The 14,328-nt window shown below is 45.9% G+C and overlaps 1 protein-coding gene across 2 annotated transcripts; it reads right to left on the reverse strand.

Annotated features, from left to right (window-relative positions):
* Positions 1–492: 492 nt before the first annotated feature.
* On the reverse strand, positions 493–7,797 carry TENT5A (terminal nucleotidyltransferase 5A). 2 transcript variants are annotated; one of them, XM_042016864.1, is made up of 3 exons: positions 7,697–7,797; positions 6,384–6,891; positions 493–5,374 (listed from the first exon to the last, which is right to left on the reverse strand). In XM_042016864.1, exons 2-3 carry the CDS (start codon positions 6,804–6,806, stop codon positions 4,595–4,597), a joined length of 1,203 nt encoding a protein of 400 aa, XP_041872798.1. In that variant the 5' UTR covers positions 6,807–6,891; positions 7,697–7,797; the 3' UTR covers positions 493–4,594. The 2 variants fall into 2 exon arrangements, with proteins under 2 accessions (XP_041872798.1, XP_041872797.1); XM_042016863.1 differs by lacking the exon at positions 7,697–7,797 and adding an exon at positions 7,092–7,270.
* Positions 7,798–14,328: the final 6,531 nt, after the last annotated feature.

A 14,328-nucleotide genomic window follows, 5' to 3' on the forward strand; every position in this document is an offset into this window, starting at 1 on the left:
TTACACCCAGGCAGCAGTACACCATTGCCCCCTGGACCTACCAAAAAGGTAAGGTGGAGACATCAGCCCCTACCAAATACACCTCAAGGGCAGCAGGACCCCCACATCCCTACCAGCATGGTGGTTTGTGGACGATCACAGCCATCACAAAGTCCCAGTCCTGCGATCTCAACTGGGAGGGCAGCGAGGGTGTGGGGTTGCCATGGCACTGTTCCACTTTCGTGTTTCGGACCATTTGCATGGCCCAACTAGTGCTTGAGTGCGTATTTTTGGCAGTGGCTGGGGAGGTTCCTCTGCAGCTGAGTAGAGCCAGCCAAACTTGGCTGGCACGAGGCAGGGCTTTTCAAAATGTTCTGTGCTCCAATCGGAAAGCAGCCGAATGCTACTCTTCTCAGAAAAGTGCTGCCCTTGTCCTTTTTTAATGAAAGCGAACTTGGTATTCAGTAGGAGCAGGCCAGAGCTATTTCAGACACGGAAGACAGCAGACACAAATCAATAGAAAAAAATAACTTCTTTTTATTTACAAAAAAAATCCAAATATTGGATGCTGTAAACAAAATTCACAATCTGTTCCCTCTAGAGTCTGTTTTCCATCAGCTCTTTTTCTGTCTGTGACAAAGCCTATAGTCAAAATGTTCCAAAAGAGCAATCCAAGGAGCAGTTTGCTGCAACAGGATGCCTTGCAGAAGGCAACAGTTGTAAGGAAATTTGAGGGAAAGCAAATCTGCACAGACTCCTACAGACTGCAGGAGCCTGCAGTGCCTTTAGCCAAGCTGTCTTGAAATTTGCAGGCTTTTTTTTTTTTTTACTATTTATTTTGTTAGCAAACCACTATTACAACAGCAAAACAGTACACTGATTTTCTTTCTTGCAAGGGAAATTCTCTGCATAAAGAAAACCATACAAAAGAATATATTCAAATAGGAGCTGAATATGCAAATACATTTTTTCCTTTTCTGTGCAGTTTTAGCTAGCACACTTCATTTTCTCAATTTAAAAAAGCGCCTTTTTTGAACCAGTAGGAGCTTCTGATGTGATACAAACCAAGCATTTAATAAGAGCTGTTTAGAGGATTTGTGTGAAGGCCTTTGTGCAAGATAAAAAATATTTTAAGTGCAATACAAGAAACTAGAAAAATATCCTCTTTTTGGTCTTCTAATTGCCCTTCTATTTTTAGGAGAAATGTTCTTGCATTTGGGAGGACAGCTACATCTAAAGAAAAAAAAAAGAAAAGAAAAAATCCCATTTAGAAGCTCTTGGTTGTTTCACGATCGCTAGGTTTAACCAAGTTTAGTGCCCTGTTGGTTAGCAGGAAATTCAGCTGTGGCACAAACAGTTTTACTGTAATCAGGTCAATGTCTTTAATCAGTTCAGCTCTTTAAAAGGGGCACTGTCTTCTGTAGCACAAGCTTTAACCTTACAGCTGATTGGATGGGATAGATCAAGTCTACAAAGCAAGAGCGTGGTATTAACTTTAAGAGTACCAGTGTGCTGAAGAGGAGGGGAAAAACCAGTTAAAAAGAAGTCAGACTTTATGGAGGGAAAGGTGTGCAAACCACAGAAATAAACCAGCTTTGAAAAGGGGTTCTTATTTTACTGTTGGCCTGAACTCATGCCTTCTTCCCACCTCTAACACCAGGCACATTTTAAGCTACCAGTCACAAATAATACAAAGCTCCACCAGTTCCACCACTTGATCATTAACACATGTAAAACAGATCTGGAATACCTATATAATATATAAAAAAACATATTATATATGTATCAAAATGCAAATGCCAAAAGGTGCAGTTTAGCTCAGAGCCCTGCTGTATGCACTATAAGGTAACTAACTGCTGTGAATCAAAAAAAACCAACCCACAATAAAATTTGAGCTGAGAGGAAGTATTTCAAAACTTTCTTTCAAGCAATGGCAAAAAAAAGGGTCCTTCAAAGGAAAACAACACTGTGTCATGTATTATCAGCATTCTGTGGTTGTGGCACAGCTATAGATTCTCAAACCCTTTTAAAGAGAGGATGACTCATTTATTTGCTGCAAATAGTTGTGGGAGAGAAGACATACCACATTACCAGCTGATCCTATTTCCCCAGCCCTCCCCTTGCTTCCGCTATCGAACCAGGAGCAGGAGGTAAGGGGAGCCAGCGGGCCAGGAGCGCTCAGCCCGGACCCTCCAGGAGGCTGGAGGGAACCTCACTGGGACAAGAGGCCACTGGGAGGCTGCAGCCAGCACCAAAGGAAGGGAAGGTGGGGACAAGGTCTGCACGTCAATGCCAGGAATGGCAATGGACCAGCTTTTAAGTTTCCTGAAGGACTCACAGGGAAGGTGCTTCAGTAAACAAATCGGGTTCCTATTAAAGTGCCTGCGGAGTGAAAAGTACAAAGCGCGACAAAAATAGATGTACCTTACTCGCTCCATAGGGAAAATACACTGCCAGGACACGAGTCCTCTCCCTCTCCCTGCCCCTGACTCCAACGCCAGACCGTGCCTGTGACCAGGCAGGGCACAGACGGATTTCCTTCAAAAGCCTGAATTCCCTTTTTTTTTTTTTCCTCTCAGAAAGAAAAAGCAAAATATCAGTCAAGTGTCACTTAGTCATTAGGTTTTCAAAGCCCAACAAAGAATTTAACACCTTCAGAGATGGCACTGAAGTGAAAACAGCAGCGGAGGTTGGTTTTTTCCCCCCTGCTGGTCTTTCGGGAGAGGAAATGAAAGTGAATAGTTATTGTTCCAATGTAAAGTGATTCCATTTAAATAAAGTACAGTACTAAAATTGTAAATGCAGTGTGACAACCAGATCAAAGATGTTTAATATTTGCATAAAAATATATATATATATAATATATATATAAAATATAATTTTAAGCAATCGTGCAACACTCTTAAAAAGGGTTCATTTCACATTTGCTAAATTCTAGTGGTCCTGGAATGCATAATGCATTCTATTAAAAATACTCCTTTAAATATTAACAATTAGTGTTCAAATTACAAACTAATACAATATTCTTTAGCTGTCAGGGGGTTTAAATAAACCTATCTTTGATCCACGTTCCACTGAATTACACATCATGGAGGTATGCAGTCACAACATTAGTGGGTTAAATGTCAAAATGGCATTACAGTACAAAACAGTTAAAAAAAATCAGCTAGTCATATGTTTCTCCATCTGTGGAATTATTATGGCTCACAAGCAACTCACTGAATTACTGTAATCCTTGTTCTTGCAACCAAAGACATTATCTGAATCCCACCTTAATCCTGACTGGTTCATTTACTCCAAATTTCTCAGGTGTGGGTTAAAATTTCACTGCAAGATGCCCACTGTCCTATGACATCCTGTTGCAAACTGGAAAACAAGTAGTACTTTATTTAAACATTCCTTAATTGCTACATTTTCCTAGACCACATTAATATATATTGTGTGTGTATATATATAGATATACACCAATAACATGTACATATATACACACACAAACATATATACACACATACACACACGTACCTAGGATAATAGCACACCGACAAAACATTAACTCTATACAGGTATTTGCCAAGAAAAAAAAATAGGGCATTTCCTCCACCACTTATTCACAAGCTTATGGGTTGGTTTGCTTTTTTTTTTTAATCCTTGTGTCCCTGATAAAACAAAATGCATGGTTAAACCACAAAACTATATTTTTTTTCTCACTTCAAATTTTATGAAGGCATCAGGCACTTTTGATTACTATTGGTGTGTACAAATATAGGAACATCTTTCTTCCTTTTACATATATATATATTTATATATATATACTCTACTGTATCTTCTTTGCTTGGATAACTTATTTGTGAAATCTTTGGTCCTTAAGTATATACTTCTTGCCACAGCTGGTTTTCCAGCATTCTCACATTTTTAAAATGTGAGGCATGCACACAGCTGGAAATAATGGACTTTGTCATCGTACATGTTTCTGTTTTTCTAACTGTACCAATCCACTACTGTTCATTTGGAGCAAGCTGTTTCTGGTAAAGCATTCTAGTCAAGCAAGCTATACATTCTACATGGTCAATCCATAGACGGCACTTGCTGCAAGCCCCAAATGAAGTAATTCCAATATACAATTTTATTCTGCTTATCTCTGCTTTATGCCTCTAACTTTTAACTCCTGAATATATATAGAATTGTTTTTTGTGAAGTTTTTTCTTTTGTTGTTTTTTTTTGTTTTGTTTCTTTCATATTCTCCCTTTTGCAGATCCCATTCTAGAGTAAGAATAAAAATAAAAGAAAATAAGGCTTTCCCACCTTCTCTATGCCAAAGCTATGGGAGCAGATATTGCCAACCCATATTGTCATCAAGCATTCCTCCCTCACTTATTTCAGGGGAAGCTGGTTGCTTTTAATGACAGGCCTCTTGTGCTCTGGGGTAGGATCCAATTATTTTGGGGTTCTTTCTTGATCATGCTCCCATTATTTATTAGAAGAACCACAAGCTTGTCCCAAGCTTGACAACTAGAGCAGATCGTCATTGCACAAAACACCCCATTTCAGAGGGACCCGTCGCCCCTTCCTGCATCTTAGAAAATGTTCTCTCCACCGAGTCTACTAATTTCGGTTCTTAATTACAGGGCAGCCAAGTAGAGTATGTGTGCTGCTGGCAAGGGAACACCGTCTGAACCTGGGCAATGTAGTAATTGCTGAAGTTGGCATCTGCTACGTATGGGGCTGGCTGGTAATAACAGGTGACATTGGCCACATTGGGGATGATATTTTGCTCGGCTAGGACTCGGATGGCCAGCATGGTGATCAGATTCAGAGTCTGTCTCCTCTCATGCCCCATCAGGCACACTGTGCTCTCATTCACCACACCATGAAGGGTCATGAGATAGTCATACTTGCGGTCTTCTAATCCCACAAAGTGGTTCTGCAAGTAGGACTCCAGCTTTCTCTGCTGTTCGCCAATGTCTGAGAAGTCAATGAAAAACCTCGAACACATGTATCTCTGCAGGGATTTAATCTCAGATTCAGAGGCTGCCCTAAAGCCCCTTACCAAAAGGTTGCAGTACTTCAGAAGACCACCTCCTCTGATTTCTTCTGGGTTTCTGGTGGCAATTATCTTGTTGCAGAGGTGATCAAAGGCTTCCTGGAAATCCCCATAAACGCTCTCACCAATGATAGTTGGGTGAAAAGTTTCAGTCATCGGATTCTCTGAGCACTCATAAAAAAGCAGCAGGGAGTCCAGCTTGATTTGAAAGGAATCGACACTGAATTCAAACTGCCGCCTCAGAGAGTCCACAAATTTCAGCTCCACATTTTTGCCACTGTTGTTAGACAGGGAGATAAGACTCCATCGGTCTGAATCATTGCATACTTTTACCATTTTCTGCACATAAGCCTCCTACAATCAGAAAGACAAAATGAGCAAATCAAGACAAAGAAGCAAGAAATTTCTCCTTCACTGCATTTGCTCACCCCCTCCCAAGCCCCCACCCCCCCCCAGTACTTATTTCATAAAAGATTTCATGGAGCCTGCAGATACATACCAGAGAATAAGTGCTTAATGTGAGAGCTCAAAATGCTGTCACTGCAAGGGTATGACAGGGAAGGGTGTTCTGCTGGGACTGTGTCATGCAAGGGAAGCATATAGCAACCCTACTTCTTTCAGTCACTTCTTAATACATCTACAGACTAAGTCCATGGCACACCTGTCAAATATGCCTGCACCCATACACAAAAGGTCACTACTACAATCTGATAAGAAATCTTATTTATTGTTTTTCACTTCTCTATTCCCCACAGAAACAAGTTAGCAAATGTTCATTCCCTTCAATCCTACCAGTGCAGGTTCCATAAATCTGCCCCATATTTTAAAAAAAAAAAAAAATCCCTCTAAAAATCTGAAAGGCATTTGGATTCAGCCTAATGAACTTAAGCGAAGTGTCTTCTAGAGGAGCGAATACGCCTCCCCACTGGGGCTCTTAGCACACCTGGAAGCATGCCTTGGAGACGGGGTTTCCTTCTTGTAGATGTTAAATCCATCTACGCTCCCCCTGCACCCGGGAACCGGGGCCGGCACACCGATCTGCCGCCGAGCCGGGCTGGGAGAGAGATGTGCAGCGCCTGGCACACGCCCCAGGTAAAACAACGCTCCCAGCAAATCAACCCGGGAGGGAGAAAAAGCTAATTAATCCTGAAGAGCGCCGGTCAGGGCACTTCACTGCACACTCCTCCTCGGTTTTAAGCGTGGGGTGAAAAAATCGCTCGGGGTTCCCGTGGGTCTCGGGGGTGTGGGGGGAAGCTGCGTCCCTGAGCGCACCCCTCCATCCCCAGGGGGGAAGGTGCCCACTGTATGTAGGAAGGCGCTAACACCTGCCCGCTCCGGGCATCTGGGCAGAGGGCAGGTTTACCTTGAGGGTGAGAGGCGTGATCTTCTCCTTATTCACCCCCTCGGGTAAGAAATCCAAGAGGCAGTCCAAGACCACGTCCTTCACAGTCTGAAATTCGGCTTCTCCTTTGAGGTCTGCGCAGAAGATGAGGTCCAAGTCCTTGTAACCCAGGCCGCTGTCCTGGTGGAGGACGTGGCTGGCGGCCGAGCCGTTCAGCCGCACGTCCCGCAGGCCGATGCCCTTCTCTTCCAGCCGGCTCCGCACCACCTTGACGATCTGGCGGGGCTGCATGGCCAGCGTGGGGAAGTTACCGCGGCCGTGGATGGGAATGGTTTCGCTGAGGATGCGGTCTAGACGCTGCACTTGCTCCCAGCTCAGCACGTTGCAGTGCGCGCTCTCGCCGCCACCCGCGGAACTCCCGCCGGCCTTCTCACCGTCTGCCATGGTGAGCGGCCGCCGCCTCCCCGGGCTGGATCCAGGCACCGCTCCGGCTCCTCGCCGGCCCCCCGGGGCCCCTCTCCCTCCGCGCCTGACAAAAGAGGAGGAAAAGCCAGCGGTCAGCAGCTGCGTGCACCCCGCGCCCGAGCTCCGTTCCCCCGCGGCCGTCCCTTCCAGCGGGGGACACACCTACTGATTAGATTTAAAAAAATAAATAAATAAAGCGGGGGTAGAGGGAGAAAAAGCCCCCCGGAGCCAGGTAATGCTGCAGGATAAGGGAAGGTGCCCAACCTGCAGCGCCGCTGCTTGCGCCGCTCTCCGCGCTCCCGCCGGGGCAGAGGCCGCCCCGCGCAGACGGAGAGGCCGCCCCGCACCGCCCAAGAGGCCGCCCCGCTCGCTGCCGCCGCAGGCTGCCGCCGTCTCCGGAGCTTTCGTAGTTCTGGCCGGGAAAGGTCCCCAGTAGTTTTTATACTGGGCTTCTCCGCGCTTCCGGGGTTCCGAGTCACGGCGCCCGCGTCCCGCCCCCTCCATCTGCATGGCCGGCCTCGGCGGTGCCCCTGGCCCGCCCACACCCGCGCACCCGCGGGCCGCCCGCCCGCCCGCCCCTCCGCGCCGGCGGAGCGCCCAGTGCGGCCGTCCCGCACCGCCCCGCGCTGGGAGACCCGCGCAGCGCTGCGCAGCCTCCCCCGCACGGCTCAGGGGAGGCAACAAGTGCAGCATCGCTCCCTGCCCCGTGCGGGGCGCGGCCCCTCCCGCTCCTGCTGTACCCAGATGCGCGCCCAGGGGCACCCATCTCCGCGCTGCCATTCATTCCCGATTTTTTTTCTCTGCCTTTTTACTCCCCGCCTGCCCCCCCCGACATTCCCGGTCATCCCAGGCGCAGCCAAACTTCATACCAGAGCGACGGAATTTGGCAAGGGCCCCTCTCCAAGCAGATGCCGAGGATCCCGGGCCGTGTGGTTTGCGCTGCTCGGCTCCTGACCGAGATTTCCAGAGCCGCCTGCGGCAGCGCAGCGGCATCACGCCGTGCCTGCCCGGCTCCGGCCCGGCCCCCTCCCCCGCGCCCGCCCGCCCTCCTCGCCGGCGAGGGGAGGCAAATGACATCCCGAAGAGCACGGAGGAGCCGGTGCCTTCCAGAGGAGCATCCTGCCTATAGAGTACAACTTGGGTGACCGCGGAGCCGCAAAAATAACGTGGAAGACAAGCATATTATATAAATATGCCCATATATTTTATTCGCAGTTACATTTTCTTTTAAATAACGATGGATGTATCTGATTGTTTTTCACCTGTTACTTACATACACATACACATAGTTGTTATTTAAAAAACATATAGATACTATATGCATATAGATACTATTTAAAAACAGATAGATACTATTTAAAACATTACATACTATTTAAGACAGACTTAGCGCACGCACCCGATGCACGCAGCAGCACCGGGGGCCGCCACCGCCTCAGTGCGCGCCAGCGCGGTGTAGACAGAGGGTTGCGCGGAAAGATGCAGTGCTGGGGGACACGGGGGGGTCATGGACGGTGTTGCGTCATCGCTCGCAGCTTTGTGACGCGCGGCAGGAGGGGCCAATAGTGGTGCGGGGCTACGTGACGCGCGGCTCCCTCAACGGAGAACTTCGCCAAAAAGTGGGGGTGGGCGACAGAGCCCGACGAGGTTTACTGTCCCCTTCCCCCATTTTTAGCGCCCCCCCATTTTCTCCCGCCCGGGATGGGGTCGGGTGTGGGGCTGTGGCCCGCCCCTCACGGGGAAGCCCCCGAGCCCCCCCGGTCCATCCCCCCGCACACACACGCCGGGCGGGGGTCCCGCGGCGCCCGCCCCTTCGGGGCGCTCCCGGCTGGCGCAGCGCGGGGCAAGGGCGCCCCCTGCCGGCTCCCGCGGGGCGGGGCGGGGCGGGGGGACCGGGGGCGGCTCGGGCTTTGATCCGCTGCCCACATTCCCGGTGGCTTCAGCAGCACGGGGCTGCTCCTCGCTCCACCCTGTGCCCCCGTCATGCGGCACCACTGCCCCCTCCCCGTGCCACTCACGGGGCGATAAAAGTGTTTGTATGGCTCTGTGTCAGTGCCTTTCCTCAATAGGAAAAAAAAGAAAAAGAAAGAAAAGGAAAAAAAAATTAAAAGAAAGAAAGCTTTTAAAATCAGAATGTGTACAAGTGATTGCAGCTTAACAGCAGAAGCAGAACGTTGTATGACTGCCAGCATATTGAATAGGGTTTGCCAGTTTATTCCTTTATTTAAAATAAATATTCAGACTAAGTGGCCTTCTCCCTCAACGGGAGCCTGTTGAAGGGAGCCTGCAACCAGCTGCTGGGAACCTGGGCCACTAGCTACTGCTGCTGGGCACAGGGAGCCCCCACTCTCTCCCTGGGTGCAGGAACAGCATGTCCTCAAACTGACCATGCACCCCGAGAGGAGAGCGACAAGCAGTGCCCATCTCCCTGCAGGGCAGAGAGATGCCCGGGGCCCCTCAGGCGCAGCCAGGTGACAGCCGAGGGCAGGGCTCACGGGAGTCCCACCACGGGGGCTGCCTGCCTGCAGCACTGAGACATCACTGCTCTCCGTGTGTAGTTAGGAAGCTCGGAGAGGTTAAAACACAACCCCATTCCCAGACTGGCATCGCTCAGGTGAACCACAGTTCACTAGGGCACATGATTTAATCTTTCAAAAGGAGTAACTGCCACCTTATTTATAAGCAAATTATCATTATCAGCAATTTGCTGGATTACTGATTTCTAGAGCAAGGACAAAGATCAGACTTGGAGGCTCATCCCATATTAAGCAAGGCCAGCTCCAAGAAACTGAGACAACTTCCTGTCTGGGAGTAACCAACGTTTCATTTAACCTGTATTTCTCAGCATGTTGCAATGAAATTTTAGCAGTATTTCAAATACTGCAAAACGTACCAGTGCACTTACACTGGTCAGTAGGATTTAATGCCATTTTGTGTGGATCTTGTTTAATTTCCCCATGAAGTGTGACTTTTGACCTCTCTTAAGCTGCTATCGCTTGCCCACTTTAAAAGAAAGAAGGGCAGAAGTTCATCCTGGAGAGCACTGATTTGCCAAAGACAAGGTGAATGCATCTCAGAAGGAAGACCTTTACACTGCTGGGCTTTGCTAAAGGAAAAGGGCCAGCAAAGCCCTGTCCTCACCTTGCCCTCCTTTTCTCAGTGTAACCACCTGCAAATCACCTCCCACTCACCCAAAAGAAGAGAGAAAATCGTTTCCACTCAGAATCACTGCATTTATGGTTTTTTCAGTCCAGAAAGGCGCATGGGATATTAATCATCCAACTATTTGTATAGATAAAGAATTATTTGCACTGATGTGCAATTATTTTCACTTCTCTTCCCCTAATTAACGGACATGAGATAAAGGCAATTTTATATATATTTTTTAATAAACTGTCTAAATAGAAGAGAAATAGAACTCTACCAGTGCAGTACTTTATCTAGGTTATATATACACTATGGATTTTTTGCTCCTCTGTCCTACTTGAATGTGAAAGCCCACATCACTTTAAATCTGTAGAAATCATTAAGAATTGTAGCAAGAAATTGAATTAGGGTGACTTACGTTACGAGAAATTTAGAAATATTTGTATGAGCTACAGAGATTATTCAAATTATGACTGATACTGGTCATGCTGCTGCTAGTAAAAGCATTAATTCAGCTCATGAACACCCTCTGTCCCTTTAATGACAAACTTTTGGAAGGAAAAGGTGGGGGTTTTTAAATTGTAAATGTGAGCTGTAATTCTTTGACAGAATTTTGATTGTATTACTCACTCCGGTTGTTTGTGCTGCCCAAGAAATTAGTAGGAACACAAAATGTGTGATGTGAATCATGTCTTTCTGTATGTTCGCACAATATTTTTCAATTAGTCCCTTCATCTCACCCATACTCTCAGTCCTGCTCTAGAACAAATGAAAATTAATAGCAATAGATGTGTTTCTCGCGTATGCATTTGCGTATATTTGCCTAATAAAGTCCTCAGTGTGAGCTCTTCATTCAGCTTGGCCACGTAGCAAAGAGTGTACTCTCCAGGTAAGCTCTGCTGAATTTAGGAATTAAGTATTTTATTGACTGAACTACATCAGCTGTGACTGTAACATCATTCTGCCTCCCTTCTGCCCAAGATGTGTTGCCTAAAACAGGAACATGCTCTTTCTGTCAGAAAAAAAGAGCCAGGAACTGCAACTCTTCAGCTGTGCCTAGTCTAGGAATTGGTTCCCATTTGGTGCCCAGCAGGAGCAAAACTACCAGTTTAGCTTTTTCCAAGAGGAACTGAGTTTGTGTGACACAGCTGCTCTGCCAACACAGCCACCATGTGTTACCTACAGACAGTCAGGGGATTCACTTCGGAGCAGGAACACTACCTCAGTCCAAAAATTAGTGTTGACTCATTCAGAGGTGTTTGTTTTTGTTAAAAACCTTAAAAAAACATCAATACTGCTATCATTACTAGGCATTAAAAGCAGCAGCCTGGATTGGCTTGGCAGAAGAGAAGTCTAGGAAGTCCAAAAAACAGCCTCAGAAGAAGCTCAGAAGAAAAGATACAACGCAATTTTATCCCAACTGTGTCAAGAAAAGTTTGGTAATATCATTCCTCCTTTCTTTTATTTCTTTCTAATCATTCTACTAAGGACAGCTATTCTCATTGGAAAGACAGACAGCCAGTACCATCATGATGATTTTCCCTACCTCCTTTTGACAATGTTAAAAATGCAAAGTGATGTTCAGCATAGTAAAAAAGCAATAGTCTTTAGCAAGATGGACATCGAGAGCCACAATTTCCAGGTGGCTGAATGTGCAGTGTGTCAAGTGCGGATGAACAGGCTGTGCGAGGGGAGCTCTGGGGCCCCTCGGCAGCCCTGGCTGCAGTGGGAACGCTGGCGGTTGCGCAGGGATACAGCCGCCCTGCAGCTTCCCGCCCAGGCCTGGCACAGCGGCTCTTTCCGTCTCTGCTCAAAAGTGCCTTAGCACGGCTGGCTTGGCCTATCTCATACAGAGGCTAACAGCAACTAAAACATTAAAAATGAGGTCTTGACCTAATTTTTTGTTCTCTGATTGTTGAGATGGAAAGACATTGCTGGGAAGCGATCACCGGAAAACTTCTTTATGTTATTCACTGTGTTGCTACACAATTATCTTGCTGGAAACAGCAGCTATATGACTGAAGAATATTCATAGTTGTTCTCCACCCAGATAGCATGTGAATGTATCAACTCAGCTCCAGATACAGAATTTCTGGAGAATGCAGGCTCCTGTACCCTTTTCCCTCCCTCCTGTCACCCCTTGTGCAGCTGCTGGCAGGTGCTGCAGGCAGCTGCTGGCTCCATCCTGCTCCCCCTGCTGCACGGCCGGCGACCCACTGGAGTGCTGAGCGTGTTACGGCTCTTCTCTGCCGCTTGGTGCCCCAGACCAGAGAGTGGGGAGAGCTCAAGGAGGCATCAGCCAACACGACAAAAGTTCAGAGAACTTGACTTGGATGGGAAATGCTGGGAATTAACACAAAGTCATCAGATCCAAACAGAGCCCAGCCTCACCCTTGCACCACACATACACAATCCAAAAATTTTCTTCATGAAAACAGTAAATGGAGACTTGCTAGAAATAACTTTGAGTACCAAAATGACTAGTACTGTTATTGACCATAGCCCAGAATAAAGTACCTTCAAAATAAACTCTTAAGACCTTGTCTATACCAGACACACTTGCAATCCTTTCCAAATTTTGTTTGATTCGTATCTTTCCTCAGAACTAGTCTGGACAAAGTTTGAGCATGGGTGTGGAAGCAGAGCTCAAAGTCTGCTTTTGTTGGGGTTTTCTTGTTTTTATTTTTTTGTCACAAAAGTGTTCAAGTCTGATTTAATTTTTTTTTTCCAAAGGCTTTGTCTTTCTCTTGCATGCATGCACAAAGTAGTATGATACCTAGGTATTCTGTAGTTCACACTGATTTATTTCCAAAATTTGTTTCCGTGTTTGATATTTTGTGAAGGAGTAATCAATACTAGGAATTAGTACTGGAATTATCATCAACTTCTGGAGTAGTCAATACTAAGGTTCTTTGAATAAAATGAAAATCAGAGATACTAGAAAATTATCTTCGAAGATAAATAAAAGAAATCTTTGTGCTTTCAAAGTACTACTGTTTTATTAGTTTTATTTTCCTTCTGCCAGATTTTACTGGAAAGATGTTTTACTCATCCTGGGAAAAAAGTCAATGTTTGGACTAAATACTGTGATGTTTTGAAAAGGTGCAGTTTGAAGAAGGCCAAATTATCAGAATTTTCTGTTGAGCCTGCCAGTGGCTTTTTGCAATGCTGCTGAGAGAGTGTTAAATAAAATAGTACTCTTCAACGTGTATTGCTGCAACAGCCACTGGCCAAGTCAAGAGATCAGGGTACCAAAAGGTTCATCTGTCGAAAGACCTATTCCTTCCTCATCTAGGAAGTTTATACCCTAAATACACCAGTACATTTCCATACCTTATGTTAGACAAACCCATCATCATTTGCTCTCGAGCAGGATTTTTCAGAGCTGGGGCTGAAACATACACAGGAGATGGCAAACCTGTCATCTCCTCCATGTCAGGCTGGCAGCCATCCCACCCTGCAAAGCACAGGATGGTGCGGTCCTGGCAAACCCTTTTTCTCTAGGTCACCTCCATAAAAAATAGCCATGCTCTTAGGTTCAGTTATGTTTTACACTCAGATACTGTTGTGATTTTGCCCATATTTGCCCTTGGGATTGAAAAGCGATAAAAATGAACTATACAATGTCTTAGGTTTTCCTAGTCATATGGAAGTCAAGAATAAGACTTTTTTTTACTTTTTATTTTTTTCTTAAGACGCCACATTTTTCTTTGGTATGTTGGAGAGTTTAAAGCTTCAGTCTTTCTACCCCCATAGGAAAGACACCCCTGCAATGTTTCATGACTCATGAATTCATGCAATCCCAGTTACTTCTGACTGATAGGATTTTATGCCGATTTTACTTTTTCATGTTTTGTTTACCCTACAATGCATTAAGCTCACGTGGGAATACTCCAGTGGATTTCAGTATTCTTCCTTGTATCCAGGGGAGATGGAGAAACTCATCATTTCAGATTTAAACAAGCTGTTCTGCTTTTGGAAGAGCAAGCTGCCGAGTGAAAATACACAATGTGAACTAACAGAAATTGGGTTACTGTTCATTGAGACAGAATTGGTTTCACAGAGTCAAAGCCATAATGTAGTTTCACCTACTACAAAACAAATGCTGCTTTACCAAGTGCTTTCACTGCCAGGATTATGACTCCTGATGGAGTCAGGGCACCTTTCAGTCTTGATTACAGTCTATAAATGCTGGAAATCAACTGGATTACTACTGAAAATGTGTTTTATTACCCAATTAATCTCACTGTTAAAAATGTGCATTATGTTCCTAGTCAGAGGTCAAGTTTGCACAAAATGGAATTGTTTGCATTGAAATTTGCTGTATGCTGAAATGATGTGTATTCCCAGAATG

The sequence above is a fragment of the Corvus kubaryi genome, unplaced genomic scaffold, assembly GCF_017639235.1.
Source record: "Corvus kubaryi isolate FWS band 111438036 unplaced genomic scaffold, C.kubaryi_AGA036_p1.0 split3-73, whole genome shotgun sequence".
NCBI lineage: Eukaryota > Metazoa > Chordata > Aves > Passeriformes > Corvidae > Corvus > Corvus kubaryi.

Bases quoted from the DNA above. Each gene is read 5' to 3' on its own strand.
- TENT5A (XM_042016864.1), bottom strand. From the start codon at position 6,806: ATGGCAGACGGTGAGAAGGCCGGCGGGAGTTCCGCGGGTGGCGGCGAG. The intron at 5,375-6,383 runs GTAAACCTGCCC...TTCTGATTGTAG, and splicing joins TCACGCCTCTCACCCTCAAG to GAGGCTTATGTGCAGAAAAT.